Source organism: Rousettus aegyptiacus, unplaced genomic scaffold (genome assembly GCF_014176215.1).
Source record: "Rousettus aegyptiacus isolate mRouAeg1 unplaced genomic scaffold, mRouAeg1.p scaffold_m13_p_2, whole genome shotgun sequence".
Taxonomy (NCBI): domain Eukaryota; kingdom Metazoa; phylum Chordata; class Mammalia; order Chiroptera; family Pteropodidae; genus Rousettus; species Rousettus aegyptiacus.
In genome coordinates, this window is record NW_023416295.1 from 134,473,585 (window position 1) to 134,501,574 (window position 27,990).

Consider the following 27,990-nt stretch of genomic DNA (forward strand, 5'->3'; position numbering starts at 1 on the left):
ATTGATATGCACTGACATTTCAGTGATCTTTTCCAAGATGAATGTCGAGGGATTATTGTAATATATTTTAATTCTTTGGTATTAAAACTCTTCTCCTTTTAGTCTACTAATGTCAATGTGAAACTTCCCAAATGCTCTTTAGGCCTTTGATCGATTACTTAAAATCATTTTACAAAAGGCTCATTTCAAAATTATTATGTTCTTTCTGCAGTTTATTATCAAATGACAGGAAGTAGAATTCAGCTTATTTGTGAATTGTCTTGTTATTTTCTTTATTTATGGTGAAGCATGAAGCATGTACCTTTTTAAAAAGTCTATGCAAAATATTATTTTGACCCTTAATTGACAATGGGGTTTATGTTATCTATGTTTAAGAAATTTTATTTCCCTTGCTTTTGTAAATACTTGAAATCCATTGATCTTGGAGTGGAATCTTATATTTTTGTGGTTAAAACAAAGTATTGATGTATTTCATAATAGCTAGATAAAGTCATTCATATTTTGCCTCTTTTCAGTGATTTTATCTGTCGAGTATTTTGAAAGGAGATTATCAACATGCTGTCATCTTTTCTTTGTATTTTAACCTTTGGTTATTTAAAACTCTAGGTGTTGTAAAAAAATGTTTGCTTATTCTTGAGGATACTGAATGCTTTCCACAGAATACATGAATTACTAAATATTTAATCTTAAATCTATTTAATTTAGCCAGTAAAAATGCTCTGAACAGTACCAAAAAGCAAGTAAGATATGTATTTTTGTGAACTACAGGAAAGAAATTTGCTTTTAAAAATGTCAAATTTTAAACTATACTTAGAAACATTGACCATTATATTTAAATACTTTTTGCTAATATGACATCTGAAAAATGGCTATCATTTCTAAAATTTGCTCTTCTTTGAATATTAGTGAATTTGTACATTTTTCATATATTTGTTAGTGAGTTTCTGCTGTTTCTAATTTGATGGTTCTAAATATTCTTTCCCATTTTATGTGGGAGTCTCTTCCCATTTTTCTTGCTTATTTGTAAGAATTCTTTATATGTTAAGGATGTCAACTCACTGTCAGTCATATATTACAAGAGTTTTCCCAAGTTAATGTTTACTTTTAATTTTAAAAAAATTGAAATAGTTTCACACCTACGTAAAAATTATAAAAACACTACACAGAACTCTCATATCTCATCTTACCAGATTCCTTATTGGAAGTATTATTATCTCAATATCTCAATTGGAAATATTATTATCTCTTATTCTATAAGACTTTTACTGACAATATGCTCCATCACCTTTAAATACTTTAGTGTATAATATCTCAAAACAAGGATATTCTCCTAGATAGCCAATATATAATTTCCAGTCAAAAAAGCAACGTTGACATCACACTATCTTCCAACCTTCAGACCCCATTCAGATTACACCAACTATCTTTTTCCTTCTTGGTCTAGGATTCTATCCAAAAACATATGTTACATTTGGTTGTCGTATCTCAGAATCTCCTTTAATCTGGAATGGTTCCAGTCTCAGTTGGTATCCATGGTCTCAGAAGATAGGCATTTCCTTCAATAGGTTTATCCTTAACCTGGATCCATCTAATGTTCCCTCATCACTCATGCCAAGCATTCTTGTTAGGAATAACGTAGAAATTATGACATTTATATTATTTCACATCTGGAGGTACACTATGTCAATCTGTTTTACCACTGGTCATGTTAACCTTGATTACCTGGTCAAGTTGGTGATCTTCCAGATTCTCCATTATTTTTCCCCTTCAGTTTGGATTAGTATTTTATGGGGAGATATTCTAATTTTATTCCAATATCTTCTTCCTCATCAGACCTTCACCCACTTCGTTAACACCTGTTGTCAGCGCCCAGCTATAAAAGATATTGTTGCTTCTTAAGTATCAAAAATTTGAGCAATATATATCATGTAAAATATATTTCAAAAAATAGTAACTCAAACTTTTTTATGTATCTCACTTTAAGTGCATATCAGCATTCATTATGTAAGGCATCTTTGTTAACTAGTTTGTTTTTCTTGAATGAAAGTTATACATTTATACTGAGGGGAATTCAGAGAAAATTACGTCTTATTTCTATAAAGTGATTTGCCTAGCTTTTCTACTTTTCTCTGGCTAGCTTTAAATACAGTATTATATTTATTGAACTAAAATACTTGTTAAAAACAAGATTAGAGTGTTTATAAGATATATTAGAGTCACATTTGCCAAGAGGCTTTTATAGTAATCCTGCTATGACTGTCCTCTTATGCTTTTCCAAGATTTTCATTTCATCTATTTATTGGATTTTCACTTTTCACATTTCTAATAGGTAAAAAATGCATGTTTTCTTCATGCAAAAAATCTGATTGTTTTCCATCAGCCAGTAATTGAAATAAATATATGACAGAATGTTTCCAGTCTCCAGCTTGTCAAAATTCAAGATCTATTACAAGAGTTTTGTTCAATTACACTTCAAATAGTGCTTATTTTTAAGCTCTCCATTTCTAACTGGATTCAATAATGTAGAGTAATATGAACTAATAAATATGAAAACAGTATAAAATGTCTGGTGATGTAAAATAAAATTTGACAGAAATATAAGAATTCTAGACTTGATAAAGGAAAGCCTACATTTATTACAAATCATTATTTTGGGGAGTGTTATTCAGGAAAATGATAAAAATAAGGAAATAGGAAGCTGTTTGAGGGTCTAGACTTTGTTGTTTTCCCTCAGTATTCACTGTGTCTAGTACAGTGCTTGCCGTCTAGATGACTAATAGATATTTGCTGAATGATTGAATGATATCAAATCTTCTTGTGGCTGACTGATTTCTTAGGTTCACTGAAATGTTTTCTCTGCCATGTATAGCACAAACACACTTTATTAGGTCCCTACCTTTGTCAGGCACCCATCTAAACACCTTACATAGGTTAATCTCATTAAGTGCGCAACAGAATCTTGGACGTAGGTACCATTATTATCCTTATTTTACAGATAAGAAAATGGGGCCTGGGAGCTTAAGTTTCATGTCTAAGGTTACAATAAGTTACAGAATCAATATTTGAACCAGGCTATATAGCAGAGCCCATTTTCTTAACCACTGTCTTGACAACTTTTCTATTTGCTTGTTTTATTTTGTATGTATGTATATGTATGTATGTATGTATGTATGTATTTTAATTGAGGTATAATTGCCATATAACATATATTAATTTTAGGTATGCACATAATGATTTGATATTTGTATACATTGTGATATGATCACAGTAAATCACCATACATAGTTTAATTTTTTCTTTTTTCTTTTTGTGATGAGTACTTTTAAAATCTATTCCCTTAACACTTTTCAAATATGCAACACAGTATTATTAATGAGAGTCACTATGCTATACATTACATCCTCATGACATTTATTTTATGTCTGGAAGTTTTTGCCTTTTGATTCCTTTCATGAATTTGCCTCCCCTAAACCCCTCTCCTGGCAATCACCAATCTGTTCTATCTATGAACTTGATGTTTTTGTTGTTTGTTTTGTCTTTTAGATTCTACATATATAAGTTAGACCATATTGTGTTTATCTTTCTTGGCTAACTTATTTCACATAGCTTAATGCCCTCAAGGTCCATCCATGTTGTCACAAATGGCAAGATTTCATTATTTTTTTCTGGCTAAATAGTATTCCATTGTCTGTCTATATCACATATTTTTTATCCATTCATCCATCAGTGAACACTCAGATTGTTTCTATATCTTGGATATTGAAAACAATCCTGTGGTGAATGAACATTGAGGTGCACATACCTTTTTGAATTAGTGCTTTTGTTTTCTATGCATAAATATCCAGAAATGGAATTGCTGGATCATGCAGTGACTCTATTTTTAATTTTTTTGAGGAACTGCCATACTGTTTTTCATAGTGGCTGCTCACTTTCCATTTCCATCAATAGTACTGTCTGCTTGTTTCAGAGAGCACATGGTCTTGCTGCATTCTTCAAAACCTAAGGACTCTAGTGACAGGGTTGCATTGTTGTTTTCTATTGGATTTGAAAACAACAATCATATTTTTCCTCTATTGGGCTTCTTTGTTATAGTAAAGATTTTTATCCAGAAGTTCTCTTCCTTACAATTTACTTTATTTCAACAGCATCATCATGACATGGTTTGCATGACTGAGAAAATATTTTATCTTTTCATTTTTCCTAATTGCCTTTCCATAAAAAGTTTATGCTAATACTTAAAAATAGATTCCTACCTTTTTGACATTTCTGTAACAGCTAGATTTCGAGACTAGGTTGTTTCTATTTCCTCTCGTTAGGGGTTTTGGGTACCATTTCAGTTGTGAACTCGAGGTAATAGGCTCACTAAGAGCAAAATGTCACCTCAGTGGGTGACCAAGGGATCCTGTTGCCTTCTTCTTTGGCTCTTATTTATTCTGAACAATAAAAAAGACATGATAACCCATGAAGCATATCAGAGAACAGATGTTATAGTGTTGACAGCTTACTCTCCCCTGTGACTAATTCCTTTCTTTCAAATACAGCCTGCATAGAACTTCTAGCTGTCTTACATGCATCAGCGCTTTTGCTTTATTGTCTGCCCATAGTTTCAGAATGTGTTACATATAAAGCTGTTGAAACTTCCTACATAGGACAATCTTTATCAGTCTAAAGAATTAGATTTGATTTTGAAGACTTTAGGATATAGCAAATTGTTAACTCAAGAAGAATATTTGAAACCAGATAAAATATTGCATGGAATCATAAGGCATCAAGGGTTTTTGAGAGTTCCTTAGTTGCTCAAGATAAATGTATTTCTAAGTTTCTTGAACCATTTTGTAGATGAAGGTGAGATGAAAGTTATCATCTTGAGAATATCATTTTGTTCCGAAAGTAGTTTTTTTTCTTTGAAATATTGCAATTGCATGCACACCTTAATACACTTGTAAAACCACCTAAGTATCTTGAAATTGAAGAGAACATAGTATATTCTCTTGGGAATACACACACACACACACACACACACACACACACACACACACACACATCAATTCACCCCAAACCAAAATAATATTTATGTATAGGGAGAATTCACTCCTTATATGCAGAAAAGTAGAATAATGTATGCAGTAGAGAAAGAAATTTCATACTTTCAAAATAACTCTTGGATAGGAATTTCATCTTTTAATTCAAATGAAGTGGTACCTCAGTTAATAAATCTCTTGTAATCAAGTGTATTCTATTACTTGCCTGTATCACACACACACACACCTCTTTAAAGTATTTTACAACAGAATAGCTTGTGCTTATATTTAAATGATCAAATTATTCAAATTTTTCTCTTTAATATGTTAACATGAGCTGTATAAAAAAAGTATGACCATTTTTGAAATTAGAAGGATGTTTTAAATCATAAAGTGATAATAGGTTGGAAAAGTTTTGGAAAGAAGGAAAAGTGACCTCTTGTCAACTTAACATACTTAAATGTGAGTGCACTGAAGAGTTAATAAAGGGTTATACTTCTTCATTCATTTCAAATATCACGAACATTCCTGGGTTGGCACAGGGACTAGGTGCAGAATAGCTTTGCGGGTACCATTAAACATGGGGTAGAATGAGTCCAGTGTCCATGTATATGATTTGAATTTTCAGAAAGTGGAGCTCTCACAGTATTGAAACTTGCCTGTGCTTATAGGTGAAAAGTGTGAGCTAGGAATCAGAGAGATCTTTTTATTCTTATGTGAATATCCAATGGATATTCCACAGTTTTTAAAAAGAATTATTATTTTCTCTTAGCATTGCAAATTCACCTTTACTGTAATCAGCCAATCCTATTATATAAACCTATTTCTAAACTATCTATATGGTTCTATTAGTCTATGTTTTAAATTCATGTGCCAATATTGCAGTGTTAATTACTGTGGTTTTATAACGATTTTAGATATGGTAGTATAAGTCCTCCAAGTTTTGTTGTTATTCTTCGAGATTATCTTGGATATATTGTATTTCTTACATTTGCTTATAATTTTATTTTATTTTATTTGAATTTTTATGAGTTTATTAGAACAAAACAGATGACATATGCTAAGGAACAAGATTTCAAATGCTCCTCATTTACTTCTAATTGTAAAATTAGCTTGATTTTTTGTTGGGATCTCATTAAATCTATACATACAATGGGGATAATTTGTGTATTTTAATTAGAGATTCTTTAATTTCTCTCGGTTACATTTTGTAGTTTTTTAAAATAAAGTTATCGCACATTTTTTCTTAAATTTATTTCTGAATATGTGACGTTTTGCCGTTATTTTAATTGGCATTATTTTAAATTTCTTATTTGTTAGTAATACAATTGAATTTTGCACATTGATTTTTTATCTAGTGACTGTTAAATTCATTTATCATTCATTATTTATTAATTAATTTGTTATTCATTGTAATACTGACTACTGATAATAACAGCGCTATATCTTTCTTTCCAATTCTCATACCTATACTGCTTTTTCTATCTTATTGCACTGACTAGACCCTACAATTCAATACAGAAAAGAAGTGCTGACATTTTTATCTTCCCAATCTCAAGGGGAAAACTTTCAGTATTCCACCATTAAGTATGATGTTTGTCATAGTTTTTATTATTTTTGTTTATTTGTATTTTTTAATTCATCTCATGTACAGGAACCTCACTTTTATTCAGAATTTTAAAAAATGAATAAATGTTGAATTTCATCAAATTCATTTTCTGCAACTGCTAATAATTTAATTTTCTCTTTTATTTTGTTAATTTGTAATGAATTACATCAAGTGATTTTAAAATGCCCATAAATTTCTGATATAAATTCCACTTGGTTATGATGTATTGCCCTTTTTATATATCACTAGATTATATTTGCTAATATTTATTTAGATCTTTTATACTTATTCATATAAAATAAATTGGTTTGTAATTTTCCTTCTTATAATGTCTTTGTCAGGCTTTGGAGTCATAAAATGTGTTAGGATATACTTTCTTTTTTGTTAATTTCTGGAAGAATTTGTGAAAGATCATTGTTATGTTTTCCTTAAGTATTTAAAAGAATTGACTGATCTGTCCATTTGAGACTGGAAGTATATTTATGGGAAGTTTTTAATTTTATATTTAAGTGTGCAAACAATGTAGAGATACAATAAATAAAATATAAGTTTTAAATACATATAGGAATTCTTCAGATTTTCTATTTATTGTTATGTTCATTACTTTTCCAGGAGTTGTGTATTTTTCAAGGACTGTAAATTATTCAGATTTTTCTATTTATGCCTGTATAATTTTCAAGGAATTGTATAGTTTTCAGGGAATTGCCCATTTTAAATAAAGTTTCAAGTTTATTGGAACAGAGTTTTTTAAATAATATCTTCCATTTTTTTTTCAGTACCTATGGAATCTATATTGATATCCCTCTTTTTATTCTTGATATTGGTAATCTCTGTCTTTTTTTTTTTATCAGTCCTGCTAGGGTATTGTCAATTTTATTAGTCATTTGATTAGTCATTTGAAAGACCACTCATTTAGACTTTTTAAAAAAATCACTGATTTCTTTATCATTGTTATATCTCTGCATATTTATTACTCCTTTTTTCTACTTTATTTAGATTTAATTTGTGTTTCTCCATATTCCTGAGATGGATAGATGAATGCTTAAATATTTGATTTTCATCTTTTTTTCTAATTATACATTTATGTCTATAAATTTCCCTTAACATGCATCAATTTTTGATGCTCTATTTTTTAAAATTATAATTTTGCTCAAAATATTTCTAATTTTATTTTGACTTTTTTGACTCATGGATTATTTAAAAGTTTATTGCTAAATTTTTTTTTTTATTACTGATTTCTGACTTAATTGTTTCTGGGTATGATAATGCAGTTGACATCAGACCAACCTTTCTATTGTGAGAAATTTAAAGAAATAATTCTAGAAATATAACATGTATGGTATAAGTATAATATTCAGGATTATTTGAACAAAATGTGGAACATAGAAGCAAAGGAAAAATACAAATATATCATTAATTTCTAGCATTGCTTTGGAGATGTTTATAGATTTGCTTACATTCTTGAAGCTTTTGGAAAAAAGAAACTTGACCAACACTGCAAAATAAAAGGAAAGAAATCAAGACATAAAAATGAGAAAGCATAAGCTACTACTGTAAGAATAAGTCAAATATATCGATGATCCTTACAGGAGATTTGGTTTTCTTGTTAAAAGATAAGCACTCTTACATTGAAACAAAAAGGTATAATTTAAGTTTAAATTACTTACAAGCATCACACTAAAAAAAAAAAAAAAGGAAAGAAAGAAGTGGAGCAAGGTAAAAAGAAATTAGGAATGGCAATATTAATATCAGACAACTAATTCAAGATAAAATTTATTAAGTGTCAACTAGGGTTATTTTATATTGAAAACATTTTATTCTCTAGAAATACTTAAGAAAAGCAATATGGGACCAAAATATAAGTAAAAAAGGATTAAGACATAAAAAGAACTGTAGAAAACTGGAACTGTAGTGGGAGATTTAGTAAAACTCTGTTAGAACTTGATAGATCTAATAGACAAAAAAGAATATAGTTATAGGACAAAGATAAAACAACTGATCAATGTGACTTAATACACATATATAGAAATATAGAGATTAGAATATATAAAATAATAGTAACATATAACTTTATGCTGATAGATTATATTTGGATATAATGAATAATATTCTATGAAAATACAAATTAGAACATCAAATCAAGAATAGTATAGAAAATCTAATTACTAGTAATAATAGAGGGATTAGAAAAATTTGTCAAAGAATTAGATCCTTTCATTTTTTTCACCCTGAAGTCATCAGACTCTGCCTATATTATTATTTTTTTAAGGTGAGTTTTTCAAACCTTTAAGGAACAGGTAATACTTAGGCTACGTAATTTGTTCCAGAGTGTGGAAAAGAAAAGGAAATCTCAGTTCACTTCTCAAGGCTGTCTTAATCCTGATTCCAAAACTTGAGGGTGGAACACACACATACACACACACACACACACACACACACACACACATTATAAGACAATCCGTGTATGAATAGAGATGCTAACATTCTTATTAAAATAGTAACAACTGAACTCCTGAATGTATTTTAAAAATACCAGGTAGAGTAGGACTTTAAAAATAAATTTTTATGAATATAAATATTCTAAACTAAATATTTGCAGTTGTTAAAGTTTTCTAATAACAAGCCTACAAGAATAACTGAAGAGCTATGTTATGATTAAAATGAGGCTTTTAATAAGATGCGTTGAGTATAGGAATATATATATATACATATGTGTGTGTATGTATACACATTTTTTATAGAGAAGCAGTGATATCCATAATTGATTAAATGTGTCAGTAAATGAGTCATCTGTTATAGTCATATAATAATTCTAGTGATGATTTGGCAACATGAGTTCCTATATTTGCATATAACCTACTATCTGGTAATTCTAGATAGTAGAATTACTCTTGCCCACTTTTGTCTTTTTCAGTTTAAATCCCAGTCCATCTTTAGAATCTCTCTACTGTTTTATTTTAGTACTTGCTCGGCAAAATTAAAACCTTGTTAATGTCATCTCTCTGCCTCGATTGTACTTTTGCAGTTGAATTTGGCTGTAGAACACAGAACCATGCTGACCGATCTTAATTTATATGTGCAGGATTACTTACTTTAAATGTGCCCTTAATGCTGCCATATTTTCCTAGTACATTTTTCTTTCATTCTGCTAGATGACTATTTTATGCCTCCTCTTTCCTTATACTTGGAGCACCTCCTTTCTTATCCTCAATTAGCAGATCACCTTATGTCCTAAAAGCTATCAGAAGAGACCTTCCACAGCTATTCCCACTACTACTAGCGCATTGTATCTTTGCTGATACATTTTCTCTTCTTGCTCCCCTTTTACTTAGGAATAGTATCCATCATCCTAACATAGACCAGCCACTCCAGTAATACTAAATTGCATCCCCTCTCAAGGATATTGCTCCAGGAATTTATTCCTCTTTTTCTTGCATTATTACTTTGTCCCCTCTCTATTGGATATTTCCTTCAGCATACAAATATGCTATACTATTTATAGTCTCAAAAACAAAACAAAAACCGAAACCTAAAACCCTCTGTTGACCCCACTTTCCTGTACAGCTATTGCTCCTGTTTCTCTTTATCTCCAGTTCTCCTCTCACTTTGTTGAACCCACTCCTATGAGGCTTTGATTCTCTCTGCTTCACTGAAAATGCACTTGTCAAGGGCACCACTAATGTCCATGTTGCTAAATCCATATTTCAATTCTAAGACCTCATGCTATTGGACTTGATTATTCCCTCCTTCCAAACAGTTCTTTGCTTGGCTTTCACAGCCTGCACTTTTCTGCTTTTACTCCTCAGTCTCCTGGCTCCCTCCTCCACACACTCCTGGCACTTGTTTTAGGACTCGATGTTGAGACTTCTTCTCTAAAGCTACTCACTTTGTAGGTGATCTCATCATGTCTAAAGGTTTTAAATCCCATCTCTATGAAACAATGACTTCCCAATTTTTTCTCTTATCTTGTTTTTTTGTCCTTGGACTTCAGATTTGTATATCCAACAATCTACCTATATCTTCACTGGGGTGTTTAATTGGAAAATCAAACTGTGCATGTTGGAAATCAAAGTCGTCATTCTTTTCCTCATACTTGCTCTTCCTTTGTTTTTTTTTTCCATCTCACTAAATGGCAGTTTCTTTCCTCTAATTGCTTGGGCTAAAAATGTTCAAGTATTTCTTGATTTTGTTTCATTTATACTGCACGTTTAATTCTAAAATAATCTTTATTGCTCTCTGCAAAGCATGTTCTAGATTCAGAGCCTTTTCATCACCTTCCCTAGTCCAAGCCACCCCTAGCCATAGCCCTCGAACTCATCTCCTTGCTTTAGCCCTGGTGAACTTCCACCCTCTATACAGTCTATTTCTGACTCTGTAGTCATGTTGATTATATTGTTGATATTCCTTGAACTTGCCAGCAGGCCCTCTTGCCTCAGGGTCATTGCTCTCCTTCAGGGTTTCTCTAGATGGCACTCTTCCTTCCTCTCTCTCCCTTCCCACCCCTCCTCTCTCCCTCCCCTCCCCCTTTTTCTCTCCCTCTCTCTCTTTTGTGTATGCTTGCACCTACGTAGTGCAACTATCTTTTTTTTTTTTAAATTAAATTTATTGGAGTGACATTGATTAATAAAATGATATAGGTTTTAAGTATACAGTTCAGTAAAGTGTCATGATATATATACACACACATATGTGTGTGTGTGTGTGTGTGTGTGTGTATTGTATTGTGTGTTCACCAACCAAAATTAAATTCCTCTGTCACCATACATTTAACCGCTTTTCCTCTTATCTACCTCCCTTCCTCCCCCTGCCCTTTCTTCTGGTAACCACTAAACTGTTGTCCATATCCGTGAATCTCTGTTTGTTTGTCTTGTTTGTTTGTTGCTTTGAGTTTTTAATTCTACATATAAGTGAAATCATATGGTTTTCAGCTTTCTTTATCTGACTTATTTCGCTTAGCATGATAATCTCCAGATCCATTCATGTGACGACCTAAACATACACTTCTCCGAGAAGACATACAAATGGCCAACGGACATATGAAAAGATACTTACCTTCATTAGCTATTAGGGAAATGCAAATTAAAACCTCAATGAGATACCACCTCACGCCTGTTAGAATGACTATCAACAGGGCAAATAATAACAAGTGTTGGAGAGGTTGTGGGGAAAAAGGAACCCTTATACACTGCTGGTGGAAATGTAAATTGGTACAGCCATTATGGAAAACAGTATGGAGGTTTTTCAAAAAATCAAGAATAGAGTTACCCTATGACCCAGTAATCCCTCTTCTGGGTATTTACCCAGAAAATTTGAAAAGACTTATCTGTAAAGATATATTCACCCCAATGTTCATAGCAGCATTATTCACGGTGGCCAAGACATAGAAACAACTGAAGTGTCCTTTGATAGATGCCTGGATAAAGAAGATGTAGTACATATATACAATGAAAATTACTCAGCCATAAGAAAAAAATGAAATAACTGCCATTTGTGACAGCATAGATGTCACTTTTTCAATGAGACTTTCCCTTTTTTAAAGAATATTTTAAAAAACATGTCACTTTGCTGTATTCCTTATCCTCTATACCTACTTTAATTTTCTTCATAGATTTTATCACCACGTAACCTATTTATTTTATATATTTTACTTAATTATTTTAACATAAATTCAATGAGGACTGGTATTTTTATATCTTTAGTTCACTCCTTATTCCCAGCACCTAGACAAGAGTCTAAAATAAAGTAGACATTAAAAAAAAAAATGTGTTGAATGGATAAATGAGTAAGTGAATTAGTAAATACAGTGTCATTGAAATGCATGTGCCATTTGAACCAGCAATTTTATTCCTATTATTTTTTATTCCAAAAAGATAATTGCTCATGTGCACAAAGAAATGTGTATTGAAGCATTTTTATTAAGAATGGAAATCTGGAACTAATAATAGGAAGTCGCATACTGCATTGTGGCACAACCATACTACAGAATACCATGCAGCCATTAAGAGGATTTGGCTTTACTTGTAATGACCTGGAAAGGCCATCACAGTTAAGTGAAAAAGGCCGCAAAATGTTAATATTGTTCATTTCTTGCCAGCAGGACTCTTGGTAATAATTTCCTTCCTCATGCTTTTGTGTATTTTCTAAATTTTTTTCTAATTACAACCTATTATTTTGTCAGAAAATTATATATATTTATGTGTATTTCTGTTTATAAACCAAGTCGTCAACTCTTTGACAAGTAGCCATAAGCCTTCACTCTTTCTGCTTATTCTTTCTATAAGGCAGGTATACTTAGCTTGGAGTCCACGAATGGACTTTGTGACATCTGTGAACCCATTGTAAAATCTATCAGCCACATTCTCTACACACTTGCATATGTGCATTTCCAGATTATCAAAGTGGTCCATATGCCCTAGTGGGTCTTTTTCAACCTATGATAGTGTGCTCTTGCATTCATTCTTGATTAAATAGTGTCTGCCACTTCTTTGAACCCTTCTTTCTAGTCTTTTTCTAATTTTCACCTGCTTGATTTCAGTCTAAGTTGAGGTACTGGGAGAGACTACCCTTTATTTCAACTCCTTAACTCTCATGGTACCCTTGTGATATAGACTATCCACTTATTATCAGTGCTTTATCATATCTTTTTTTCTCAATCCTTGTATAAGACCTGCCTTAAATTGATACTTCTAAAATACACACAGTGCCATTAAATCCTCCTCCCCTCTAAGATCATAGCTCAAAGTGTTGTTTTATAGAATTTGTTTATGTCTTACTGACCTTATCATTAATAGCAATAAACTATCTCCATTTCATGAGTGACCATTTTTCCCTTTAATTTTATTGTAAACTCAGATATGCAGAATAATAAGATGAGACATTTTTCAAGCCATCATGTTGTATGTCAGGGCTTTAATCATGAATTAATTCCATTTACTACTCATCTTTTCCCTCAGTGATAGAATTTGGCTCCTAGCTATATTATTAATGAAGAAGCTTTGTTATCCTTACTGATGTAGCTACATTCCTCTTCTTGCAGCATGACTTTTATAATAGCATTATTATTAATTTTAAAATGGCTAAAGCTTAATTTTCACTTAATAATGCATTTATTAATGGGCATCTCTAATCTTCAGCGTTATTTGGCCTTGTTCATTGTCACATCCTCAGTGCTCATAGTAATTATTTGCTGGACTAAATGAACTAATAAATCATAGTTTGTTTTTCTTTTAAAAAAAGCCCCTCTCTTTATGCTTGAATATAAAGAAGGTCTTTGTTTTATAAAAATTAAATGGCCTCAGGAAGTCATGAATTGTTGGTCACTGGGTGTATTCAAACAAACTAGGTGATCAATTGATGAGAATATCATAGATGAGATTCATGTATTATTTGAGTAGATTTTCCTTTAAATTACTTTCTGCTTGAGATTCATGCTTGTTCCAATTAAAATCCACCCTGAAAATTTGCTGATGTTTAAATAACATACATAAATACATCATAGGAAATATAAATCATAATTGTGGCATGTATGGAATGCTTACTCTTTATCAGCAACTGTGCAACATGTAAGCACTTACATCTCTCATTCATTGAATTTTTAAAATGATCATATATGGTTACAACTTTTATTACCCCTATTTGATAGGGGAGGAAACTGAAGTTTAGAGAAGATTTTTAACTTGTCAGGTTAGTAACCTATGGAGACAGGGTTAAGACTCTGAGTCCTCTTAAATTGCTATATTATACTGCTTTGCTGATGATCGAATACTGTTTAAAAACAAACAACAACATTTAACAAAAATAGAATCAACATGGTTCTAATGAATGATGCCAAAAAATACACTTTTTTCTTCCCATTCTTCCATCTCCCTTAATATCTGAGGAACACTCTAGAAGTGACAGAGTGAAAGTCAATTTTCTGTAACAAATGAATAAGTCCACCTAACACAATAATTTTGGCCCTACCACAGGACTTTACTTTTCATATTTCATTGGCTGTTTTAGAGCCCCCATAATACCAGTGCTGTCAACTAATTCTTTCACTTAAAAATGTATTCAAATTGCTTGTTAATCACAGAATTAGCAATAAGGAGCTGGACTTCATAAATGATGCCTAACTGAGATTATTGACAAATAATACAAATCGTTACCATTTATTGGGTTCTTACTATGTTTCAGACACCTACTATGTATGAATTATCACATTGAGTTCTCATTTTATAGGTAAGGAAACTGAGGCAGTAAGAGATTGGGTCATAGGTAGTGAGCTGGGTTTCCAATTCCACAGCTTGTGCATGCAACTTCTTTGCAATCGTGCCACCCAGGAACTACACTAATGATATTTTTGGCATTAGATGTGTACGTGGCTTTTCTTCAAGTGACCAATTTATAACTGGCTTGTAGTTTAATGTACTGAGATAATCTGATCTTTTTTCTATTTAGGTTTTTATTTAAGGCAGCAGAAAAATTATCATTTCATGTCGTGTGGAACCTTTTTGTCAGATGAAACATAACCTTATTTTTATCCTTTAATCTTGAGTTGTGAAGGAAGTTGTTGAAGTGAATGTTGTCTTACCACTGTTGCCTCCTTCTCTGAAGCCTAATCTTAAGTTAGTTTATATTTCTGCCAATGCAAAAGATATTTGAGTAACAAGGCTATAAATTATTATAAAGGGTTAACTTTATTTCTGATTTTAGTTACCTCTCGAAATTATGAATAACGAATCAGGGAGACATATGTTCAGTTGTGAGAAATTATCAAATTATCTTCTTGGGATTTAAAATGTGATTTTTAAATAAGGTAGTAAATACTCATTAAAGATAAAAGGAACAATATAAATGTCTAACCAATGTACTGTATGCTTGAAACTAATAATAAAAAGAACTGAAAAAAAATGAAAAAAGATACAAGGAAAAATAAATACAATAAAAAGGTTAAAAATCATTCACAGTTCCATCACTCAAACAGTCACTTTAAAAAAATGTTGATACATTTTATTCTGAATACACATTTTCCCCATGGTCACGATGGTAATGAATCAGTAAGTGTTCTTGGTTGTAAGGTTACTTTGGAGGTAGTGGATGGGGAGGACAGCTTACAGAACTAATGGGAGCCTGAGGCACCAGCATTTGGAATAGGCAATACCCAGAGGTGCCCTGGCGGACCAGCAACCAGTATGCAAAGCAACTTTAATATAACTGACAAATGTTGCTGCCCCTGGCACAGTGCAGTTTCCTTTCCCTCCCTTCTTTGTTGTGCTCCATCCAGATTCTGAGTCTCAAGAAAGAGAGTTTGTTTAGTGGTTACCAGAGGGAAAGGGGTTGGAAGGAGATAGATAAGGGTAAAGGGGATCAAATATGTGGAGACAGAAGGAGATTTGACTTTGAGGGATGAAAGCACAATGCAATATACATATGATGTATTATTGAATTATACACTTGAAACCTATATAACTTTATTAACCGATGTCACATAAATACATAAATACATAAATAAATAACTTTAGTAAGTAAATAAGTAAGTAAGTTAAGTAAGTGTCTGATTCCTAGTGTATGTCAAGAGCCTGCCCCTGGCTGTGCCTTGGGAAGGAAGAGGGAGGATTTGCTTTTTGAAATTAGAAAGAGCTAATGTATTATCTTTACTGAACGTTTTGTATGTGTGTAGTTGCAGTAATGTTTCAAGGGCTTTCTTAAATTAACTCTATCAAATCCTCACAGAAGTCCTTTGAGGCAAGTACAAATCATATCCCCATTTTATAGTTGAATAACCAGATAAGGCACAGAGAGGTTAAGTGGCTTAAGAGGGGTTCCAGGAGCAAACCCTCAGGCTTTAAGGCGTGGGTGTTTACCACTCTGTTCTGTTGGGCCTTGGGGAAGTGTGGGGAAGAACAAGGTTTTCCTCCCCATGAGATGTCACCAGTGGGCAAACGAATATGAATGTTGCTAGAAAATTGATTCATTAAAATGGGCCCAGTGTTTATTTGCAGATAGTTTTTAACTTATAATTATGTGATAGAAATATTTTCTTATAATTTCATGTCTTCATATAAATTTGCACATCTTAATAGCGACTGGTTTTGAATACACGGATCAACTCCTTTCAACCTGTTATACCTTATTTAATGAGTTAATATTTAATGAATAAATAAATGTCCCAGATAACCTTCTAACAGTTTTACATAATTACTTTTTCTTTTTACTAATATTTTTGTATATTATATATCTATTTCATTTTTGAAAAGCTCAAGTGAATGATGCTAATGAAAATGCAACTTTTGATCAAATATTTAACTTCTGAAAGGTTATTCTTGTTCGTTGGGCGTAGTGTCAGTCTCATTGTTATTAAAGCTGCTTTAATGCCTCAAGTTCAGGAATTTAATACAGGTGCCATTTCCAGTAATATCTACAGGAAAACAGCAATAATAGGGTTATTGCCTTGATGTATTAAGAACTGACAGGCATGTAGCAATGGGTCAGTGTGTTTGCTGATTTACTTTTTAAAAAATGAAACACCTCTCTATCACAGAATTCAGTAGTTGAATTGATTAAATAATGAAATCTTGTTATCAAATAACAGCATAGAAAGGATTCTCTGGTTGGTGGTTTCTGTATCAACATCTAAACAAGTTTGCATTATAGTCTCAATAACTTCTAAACATGATTTATATTCTTGACTACTTTATTTTTTATTCTTAAAATGGAATTTTTACTATATATTACATGAAAGAAGTAATGCATAATTAATGAAGAAAATTCAAGGATATGAAAGTATATGAAAGATTCATCACAGCCTTTCCCCCTAATTGCACCCTTCTGAGGTAACTACTGTTAACATTCGACCTGTGTTCTTGATTTTTTTTTTCTCTAAACACACAACTGCATGCATGTGTATGCACACACAGAGTTTTATCAAGCAAAATGAGATTCTGTAGAGATACTTAGCAGTAAACTATAGCATTATTTTATGTCAGAACCTCATTCTTTTGTAGAGTGGCATAGTGTTCCTGAATGTAGATGTGTCATAATTCTTCTATGAGTGGATAGTTGGCATCTTATCAGATTTTCACTATTTTAAATAAATCTGCAGTCAGAACTTTCTGCGTATGTCATTGCTAATTTTGAGCTACTATTTTGCAGGATAGATTTTTAGGTTTGGTATTGCTAATTTAAAGAATATGCACATTTATTCTATTGATAGATTTACCGAACTGCCTTTTAAGAAGTTCCTGTCAGTTTATTTTGCCACGAATAGTGTATCAGAGTGCTAATTTCCTCATATTCTAATTGACACTGGATATTATTAATCATTATGATTATCGCTAATCTGATTGGTGAATCCATTAAGTTGCTTCTTCTTATTGATTTGCAGATGCTCTTCATAAATTACGGCTGTTAACTTCTGATTTATCATATGTTTAATTTTGCCTGACATGATTTCATTTGTCATTTAATTTTATTTATAACATTATTTTTTCTGTTGAGAAAATTTAAAAGTTTGTGTAACTATAATTAATCTATGTTTTACTTTATGGTTTCTGTTGTATTATAATTCCATCTCTCATTTAGTTATGGCTAATTTCCTTCTTCTACAGATTATTCCCAGCAGCATACAAACATGTGTAGTATTTATTACCAATTAAAATGAAGAAGACCCTACCTTCACTATGTGTCTTTCAGCAGCTACCTTCCCATTCCTCCCAAAGTGTCTGTACTGGTTATTTCATTTCCCTCTGCCCATTTTCACTTGAGCCCATTTCAATCAGGCTTTATTTTCTGTAAAGTTTTCTGAAATAGTGTTATGGTCACCAGATACCTCCATTTGGCTAAATCCAGTGGTTAAGTATTTATCTTACTTGACTTATTAGCAGCATTTGATACAGTTCGTAACTCTCTCTTCCTTGAGGCATCTTCTTCATCACTAGGCTTTTGGATACCGCTCTCGCTTATGTCTCTTCTAATCTCGCTAGCTACACTTACTGGTTTTCTTTGCTAGCTCCTCCTTAAAATATTAACGTATCCTTCTTTCATCCAGAATAATTCTCTAGGTAATCCCTATGCTTTCGTGGGTTTCAATACATCTATATGCCTCTGACTCCCAAATTGCTATCTCCATTATGGACCTATGCATTTAGTTGTCCTGTCTACATGTTCTCTTGAGTGTTCATTAGGTACCATAAACATATCTAAGTTTAAAACTTGATTCGAATTATTTTAGTTTTCTTCTTTTGAGACTGTCTTAATTTCTTCTTCATTTCTGAAAATATTTTTGCTCAGTATAGGATTTTTGAATGACAGATTTTTCTTTCACTATGTGAAAAGTATTGTGCCACTTCCTGTCAGTTTTCATTGTTTCTATTGAGAAGTCCACTATCATTTTAATTGTTTTTTTCCTATACATAATTTGTTGATTTTTTTTCTAGCTACTTTCAATATTCTTTCTTTAGAAGTTTAATTATAATGAGTCTTTCTTTGAGTTTATCTTGTTTGAGATTTGCTTAGATTCTAGAATCTGTGAGGTTATGTCTTTTGCCAAATTTGGGAAGTTTTCAGGCATTATTTCTTCAAGTATTTTTTAAATCCTTTTTTTTTTTTTTTGGTTCTTTTATGAACTCTAATTATACAAATCTTAGATCTTCTGTTATAATCTCACAGGTCTATGAGAATTTGTTCATTTTTTTTTTCAGTCTATTTTTCTTCTATTGTTAAGATTGGGTATTTTTGTTTTATTTTCTAGTCAACTGATTCTTTTCTTGGTCCCATCTGTTCTACTGTTTTGCCTATCCTTCGAGGTTTTTACTTTAGTTATTGTATTTTTTAAGTTCTAAAACTCACTTAATTCTCTGATTTCCTTGTGCTAGCTTTCTGTCTTGTTTTGCTTTGCTTTTTCATCATTTGTTTCAAGCACGTTCAAATGTGTTTACAGTTGTTTGTTTTCATCAGTGCTTCTTTAAAATTTTTGTCAAGTAATTCTAACATCTTTATCATCTTGGTGTTGATATCTATAAATTGTCTTTTTCTGTTAAATTTAAGACCTTTTTGTTTCTATGGCAAACAATTTTTGATTTAAATTTGGACATTTTTGAATTACGTGATGAGACTTGGATCTTATTTAACCTCCCCGTTTTAGCTAGTTTTCTTTGACACTGCTCTAGCAGAAGATAGGAGGGCAACTTCTTATTTCTAGGTGGAGCTAGAAATCCAGATTTCCAACTTGGCCTTCTGTTGAGAATTAAGGGGGAGCTTCTGTTATTTCTGGGTGGGGGAGTGGAAGTTTCACCTCCCCATATGGTCTTTACTGACACAATGGTAGGGATGGTCTCATTACTGCTTGGTGGTGGTGAAAGCCCTGAACTCCTACTATGCTTCCTCTGACACCATCCCAGTGGGGAAGGGGGAAGTGTGCATTTTTATTGCCAGATAAAGGTGGAAGACCAAGCTCCTCTTCATGAGGTCTCCACTGATGCCATGGGGGCCTTATTACTAGCCAGCTGGGTTAAAAATCTTGACTCTCTACTCATCCTCCCCTTTCACTGCCCTAGTGGAAGTGTGGGTACATCATTTTTCTTAAGAGGGTGGAAATCTAGTCTCCTCACTTAGCCTTTGCTGGAATGGTTGAAGATGGGGCCACAGTTTTTTTCTCTGGTGTTTGACTGGAATAGAGTGGTTATTCTCTATAAGTTTTTATCTTGCTAGTCTTCCCCTTTGTTGGTACTTTTGCTAGAAAGAGCAGACTTTTGTTGGGGCTTTTATTTTGGTCTGCATTTGTTGGTATTTCTGGGTTGCTAGCTTCTTCAGCTGCAAGGCTGGATATATGAAGCAAAAAGAAAACCCAGGAAACTCATCACTGTGTTACTCTTCGGGTCCTGAGGTCCTTGCTGGTTTTCTTTCTTTTTTCCATCTTTCAGACTCTTTTTATGTTTTATAATATAATGTCTAGTTGTATTTAGTGGGAAGAATAGGGAAAGCATATCTGTGCCATCTTTCTGGAGATGGAGGTTATATCAGTCATTTTTGAACGTTATTTTCAATGGGTCCCGTATGGCTCTTCTTCTCTGTGCAGGTACCTGGAACTAGAAAGCAGTGGCCATCGGAATGAAGTCAGACTGCATTACCGCTCAGGCAGTCACCACCCTCACACAGAAGTGTTTCCTTACATTTTGGCTGATGACAAGTGGCACAAACTCTCCTTAGCCATCAGTGCCTCCCATTTGATTTTATACATTGACTGCAATAAGTAAGTGAAATGTTCTCAGTTCAAGAAATAAAATATTCTAAGGCCTGATTGGTAACTCATATTACTTATCTGATATTTCTTTTTCTGCAGAATATATGAAAGAGTGGTGGAAAAGCCCTCCACAGACTTGCCTCTGGGCACAACATTTTGGCTGGGACAGAGAAATAATGCACATGGATATTTTAAGGTATCTTTTGACTAACATCTGAGCATAAAATGTAAATATAAATGCTTTCTCATGAGTTTGGAAAAGTATATTTCACTTTTTATGGTGTGAAGCAAAATAATTTGATTTGTAGTTTTTTTTTCTTATTTATGTTTATTTCTATTTTTGTTTTTCACACTGGTGTTTTATTTAGCCAACCAACACTACTTACTCTTTTTTATCCCTAATGAGTTTGCTCTTTAGACATTACAGAGATGATTACAAGGCTGCAATGAGGGCAGTTAACATATCATTCTTGAAATTAGACATTCAAAGTAATAAAAGTCTAAAATGTTAGTATAGGAATGAACTCTCCACTACCGAAATATAACCTTTGATGATACTATCACAGGGATATTAATCATAGGTGATTGAAAATTTTTCAATATTGATTATTTGTGATCTCTTGTATTCTATAAAATGAGAAAGGAATATATACATTTGCACAAATCTATCAAAACTAGAAAGCAGATATAATTCACTCCGTAGAATTTCATCATTGTAGAAGACCTAAAATAAATCCCACTTAACTTTCTGTATTTAAAGGATGAAGAAATAAAGTCCAGAAAATTGCTTGACTGCAATCCCACAGTATAATCGTTTTTCCCCAGTGACCATGACAGTGCCTACAATACACAAATAGCTTGGCAAATGGTTGTTAAATAAGAGAATGATAGGTGATGTGTCCAACTTATGGATATTCAGGTGGAGTAGGTATCAGCATTCTAAGCAAGATTTATAATCCTAGACAGGTGTTTTTAAAACTTACTTAAATGTTGTCTGTTATCTGGAAACCAGGTGCTTTGAATATGTAATTCTATCCAATCCTGCTCTTGCTGGCCCTGATACAGGGTCTTTTTTCCTCTTACATATGCATAAACCTGCTCATAGAAGTTAAGTAGGTTCTCCAAAACTAGTCATGGGGAATTGATCCCGTTGTTGCAAATCCTGAAAAATCAATGCTTTTTTCTCATGTAAGGATGTCAAATTTGTGCCATGAGCGCCAAGACTCTTCTCTGTTTAATTATTACAATCTTTCCTATGGAATCCAGATATGGCCTCGGAATCCTTTTTACACATCAATTATGGGTTCTACTCTAGAGATCATACTTTTTATTGTAGGTTGTGAATGGTACCCACTAGAGTTGTGCAGTGCATGTGTTGCTGCTTCTAAAGGATGGGAGCATGTGTACAAGTTGCCTCCTTAATCTAAACCCCAGCAAAAAGCAGATCCAGCAGTTACCATTAGGTATACTAAAATATCTATAATTCACATTGGCACCCTTTTTGTACCATACTATTAATCAGGTTAAACATATAGAACATATACAGGCCTGTTTTTGGTTAATCTTTGTCGGTACATTTAAAATTGTCTTGATAATATATTGGTTCTGTCACCCCTGTCATTAGACATTCTGTTTATATTTTTCAAAGAGATAAAGTGAAATATTAATTAAAGAAAATATGTAAAAGATGAAGGAAGAGAGAAGAGTGGTGGATGAAAGGAACAGCTGGAGTATGTCTGAGGAGGTCATTTTTGAGCTACCATTTGGCCTTTGCTTTAAGAGCCCCATAAGCTGAAAGCTAATTATATCTTAATGACTAAGGATGTGTGTAAATTTTGCCTATAAACATGTAATGCAGACTTCTGTGTAAAATGGGTTATTTCCAGCTGGCATTTAAAAAAAATTAATGCTCAACTTCCTATATATTTCCTAAGGACTGATCACTAAGTCTTGTGCAGCTGTTTAATAAATATGTTGTCCTTTTTGAGTTGAGAAATTAGTTTTAAAAGATTCAGCTGAAAAATGAGAAATGATCAAATAAGCATTGCTTTTATGACTAAGTTTTTCTATTCTATTCTTTTGATGATTGCAGTTAATTTAAAATTGGTATTAGTTTCACTGTTGCTGATTTTCAGGTTGATTTTTAAAGGTCATTTTCAAGCCTTACTTTAGTGGCTAACTAAAAATAACTTTTCAAAACAACATGACTATTGCCTCTTAATTATATCTTGACATTTAATCTTAAGATTTAAAAAATATTATGAATACGAGAGTACGTGGGTAATCATTTATTTTGCCTCATGTATTTCTTTTCCTTTGGTTTGAAGATATAGCAATGCATTCAAAAATATTTTACTAATATATTTGGGTGAGTCTATCCTGTAATGTTTTCCTTTATGAACTTGACTGTTGAACATAATTTGAGTACATGAAAGCACTTTTTTTTTTTATTTTTTACATAGGGTATAATGCAAGATGTGCAATTGCTTGTCATGCCCCAAGGATTTATTGCTCAGTGCCCAGATCTTAATCGCAGTAAGTCCATTAGTTTCTGCACTATGTGATGAAAAGTGTGCTTCTTGCTTAATTTTGTCCAGAATGTCAGTTCGAAATTGGAGTTTGCCTATATGAGTTGTCAGCATAGACTTAACCAGATTGAAGCCCTTGTAAATGCAACTTGACCAATGTAGTGTTTGTAATTTCAGCCTGTCCAACTTGCAATGACTTCCATGGACTCGTGCAAAAAATTATGGAGCTGCAGGACATTTTAGCAAAAACATCAGCCAAGGTAAAAGTTACCTAGAAATAAGCATAGAATAGGTCAAAAATCCTTGAGGTTCTTATATAACCACAGGGGTTCACTTTTGATTCTTATACCATACTCTTTGCTAGGGCTAAATCTAAATCTAAATCCTTGCCTAAAGAAAGGGCTTATACATATTCAAACCCTGGCCATCTGTGTAACAAATGACAATAAATCAGGAATGACACAGATTACCTGGTTTTTACTCAGTTTACTACAACAGGGTTTATTGTTTAACTTAGTATTTACTTTATTGTGTGTTTTTTTTATAAGGAAGGAGACACGAGGAAATTGTAAAAATATGAACACTAGGATTATGTCAAGGAAATGGTCTCACAAATGCTTTCTACCACTATGTTATAGTTATAGCATAATGCACTGTCTGAAGTGTCATTTATCAAGTTAACCTATAATTTCATCAGACTGTTGTCATTTTGCATAGTTTTTACTGATAACCTGAAAGGTGTGTTGTACATGAATGATTTGTTTCTTACACAATACAAATTCTAAAATTTATGTTTTCACTTGAGTAAACATTTATGAAATTAAACATTTTTAAAATGGAAAGTGCTTCTCTGTTTGTGGGTGATGCTATTTTGACTTAGCCTTCATTTCTATCTTCTAAATTATGCTTTTTTTCCCCCAAAGGCAGGGAGCAAATTTACAAAAAGAAGGAGGAAAAAAATCTTTTTAATTAAAGGCTTAAATATATGTATAACAAATAATCGATGGGCACAGCCATCATGACTGCTATACACTAAAAAAAAAAAAATCAGATGGCTACTGGAGTGTTTTGCATTTCTGCGTTGCTGGAATGGTGAATAATATGAATCCCTTCCTTTGTGCCACAGTTGTCTCGAGCTGAACAGAGAATGAATAGATTGGATCAGTGCTATTGTGAAAGGACTTGCACCATGAAGGGAACCACCTACCGAGAATTTGAGTCTTGGACAGACGGCTGTAAGAACTGCACATGCTTGGTATGGCTTCCACTGGGGTTCAGACTAAGGAAACTCTGATACCCTGACTCTTTAAAAATTTATTAGAATAATGTAATCCTGAAAATTTCAAGACCCATTTCCTCAAGATACAACCTTAGAGTTCTAGCAAACCTGGTCAAATCTAAAGAACCGTGTGTTACATTATTAAAGACACTTTCTAGCCTATAAAGATGACAATGATTTAGGAATGTTGTAAAAGTTAAGTTTATTGGTATACACATGAAGTTAGCAGTTGCAATTGAGTTAGTAAGGTGATTCCCAAAGGACTCTATCCTGTAATCCTCAACATTTCCAGGGACTTTCATCTCATGTGTCTATTAATGTATTTTAATAAAGCTAAATTAAAGGCAGTGTACAATAATGTGACCATATTGGTTCATATAAACAAATAATGGAGTTTAAATAAATAAGTTAATCTTTAAAAGTTTACTAAGATAGTGGAATACAAATGATAGAGTTTCAATAAATAATGATTTCTCTAATTGCTCACTAATAAAGTAGGATTTTTAGTGCATTATGATTTAAAAAATATATGTTCAATTTCAAAGAAACATTCATGACTAGTTTGGTTTTAAACATAAATTCCACATGAATTTGTCTGTTAAAATGGGTTGACTGGAAAGAAATCAGAAGTCTATGTGAATTAGTCTTTAAAAATTTTTTTACCCAAGTTCATCAGCTTCATTCAAAGCAGAATATCATGGATGTAAAAAAGTTAAAGATAGTTCTGAAATTAACTATGTGTGCACATGTGTATGTGTGCATTATATGGTTTCTATTCAGGAATGCATTACATTTCTACCAAAATTATAGCACTTTATACATACAGTAAAGCCTTCCCAATTTGTTAAATAGGGGTCAACAGCCCAACTGAGTAAAATACAAGATGTGGTATAGTGAGGTCGATAAAATGACTAAAAAAGCAGCTAGCAATATGGGAGTTCTGGATGACCATCAGAAAACAAATTTCTTGCCTTTCTGTCTGCAACTTGGCATCTCTTGTGGTGGTAGCCTGTCCCATCTTAACTATCCATGGGAAGCTTCTGAGTCCTAAGACTGGGTTTCCAGAATGGCAGTAGCTATTCCAGAAATCTCTTGGTTTGTTGGTGCTAATTTTGTGAGTAATTTGGGGAGACATGCATGCCCCAGGCTTACCCATAGCCTGCTATTTTCTTGTCACTGTGTGCCTTTTCCCTCCACCCATGTCCTCATCCATCTTACTAAACGAACTGAGAACCCTGGCTCAGTTACCGTCAGTTGCTGGATATGTTATGACCCAATTCGTATTATTGTGGGTCTCTGTAATATGAGTTTTACTGTATAAAAACCAAAGAGAATAGCGGTATTTATAACCTTTTATGTGAAGAGATTGAAATTTAAGAAACATTTAAAAATACTTGAAGACTACCAAACTATAACTTGGAAATTCTTTAAATATTGTTTTCTTCTCAGAATGGAACCATCCAGTGTGAAACTCTGATCTGCCCGAATCCTGACTGCCCACTTAAGTCGGCTCTTGCATACGTGGATGGCAAGTGCTGTAAAGAATGCAAATGTGAGCATAACATTTATGATGAATACTTTCTTTGGCAATAAAATCTTGTATTAATAGTCACCCTTCACTGGTTTAATCTGGGAAGGCTAAAAAGCTTATAGAAGTGATGGAAATAGAAAGAATACCTTCTTTATTTTGGTTGATCAGTTACTTTTAATTTAAAAATGTTCTACTTTACTCTAGCAAGATTTTTTTTTTTTCCTTGGAGAATCTGTTCTGTATAATGACACTAATAGAAAGATGTATAAGAAACTTAGTGGAAGGCATTTCTTTCATTACACTTCCTGATATAAATACTTTCCAAATAGGTCAAGAATGGTCCACTCTCAGCTATGAAAACCATGGAAATCAATGATACAAGTGACTTAACAGATGATACACTAGCTCCATTGGCCCAAAGCACAGAAATTCACATTGTTATAGGATTATCGTGTGGACAAGGCCATGGCCTTTTATTCATAAAAAGAGGCTCACACCACTGAATGAGGAAGCTGTCCTGCCTTTTAGGAGCTATGCAGTTCATGTCAAGAAATGCTCTTTTTAGCTATCCTGAATGGGTTCTATATCATTCATTCAATAGCATAAAGCATTGTGTCTGTGTTATACTTGAAAAGACTTCCCTTAAATTCTTACCAAAAGGTGCATTTAAAATTCAGCTTTTTTTTTTACAACTGAATAGTAATATAAGAAAAATGAGTTATGAAGTTTATAGAATATATAGGTATATAAGTGCATATACAAGCTTTGTAAATGCAATGTAATCATTCACACATACAAAGATAGAGAGAAAGGGGAGGGAAGGGACAATGAGAGGAAAGAGGGAAAGAGGATGAATGGCTGCTTTTGCTACGGTTATTATGTTTACCCTGCTATGGTACCATTGACTTTGCTGTACCTTATTCTTGCCTACATAGTGCACAATGTGGTGCTCCTGGTGAGAGTGACCAGAATTGGTGAAAAACTAGGAAGTTGTTTTGTACTTCATTAATTTAATTCCCTCAGGATCACATTTGCATTTAATTTTATTAGAGTTTACATTGAAGCCAATCCATTTCATGAAAGTGTATTAGCCTAGTCAAGTAGATTTGGCTGAACCAGGAAGGATTGAATGTAATTGTTCTTACATATTTCACTAGCTAATTTCCTTAGTGACGTGAAATCTGAGTTTTTCCTTGAACTTGTCTTATTAAGTAAAAGCTCATGGTGATGTTCCATAGTTTTCTTTGCAGATAGTTGGAAGTAGGAGGAAAAAGGGCCCTCTGTGGGGCCTTATAATCATAACATGACAATAGCAAGAATCATACTTTTTGTTTTAACTTCTTTTACACTTATTTCACCAATACTTCTATTCTGTTACCTGCAAATATGATAGATTTGCAAGAAGTGATGCTGATTTTATTAGAGACAGGCTGATTGAAATAATAGATCATCACGATAGATGCATTAATCAGAAAAACTGAATTTCAGTTCTGATTTTACCATTTGTCTCTGTTACCAACAGTAAGCTGCCTACTAAATTGGACTATTCTTGAAGTCTTCCAAACAGCATGCAGTTAGACTTACTGAAATGGTAAAATATTTTAAGATTCATTAATGCAAAGTGCTTCGGGCAGGCTTTGGTGTTAATGATTGGAAATTGACTGTGTTTGCTTCATATGTAAAATTGTGAAAACTTCAAGTAATCAGTGAGGACACCACAACATCATTGATGAAATGCCAAAATAATTCATTGGAGTCTTTCATTTTATGTAGTTAAAAATGACAGAGTGACTTTGTCTTT

General features: G+C 32.8%; 1 protein-coding gene across 2 annotated transcripts in view; it reads left to right on the forward strand.

Annotated features, from left to right (window-relative positions):
* The window catches only part of NELL2 (neural EGFL like 2), a 301,007-nt gene that overhangs the window by 57,564 nt on the left and 215,453 nt on the right, over window positions 1-27,990 (forward strand). For both annotated transcript variants that reach the window (XM_016146451.2, XM_016146450.2), the window contains exons 5-10: window positions 20,687-20,860; window positions 20,951-21,047; window positions 23,314-23,386; window positions 23,557-23,639; window positions 24,506-24,634; window positions 26,108-26,210. In XM_016146451.2, the coding sequence (XP_016001937.1) occupies window positions 20,687-20,860; window positions 20,951-21,047; window positions 23,314-23,386; window positions 23,557-23,639; window positions 24,506-24,634; window positions 26,108-26,210 (659 nt within the window). The remainder of the gene's footprint in view (window positions 1-20,686; window positions 20,861-20,950; window positions 21,048-23,313; window positions 23,387-23,556; window positions 23,640-24,505; window positions 24,635-26,107; window positions 26,211-27,990) is intronic.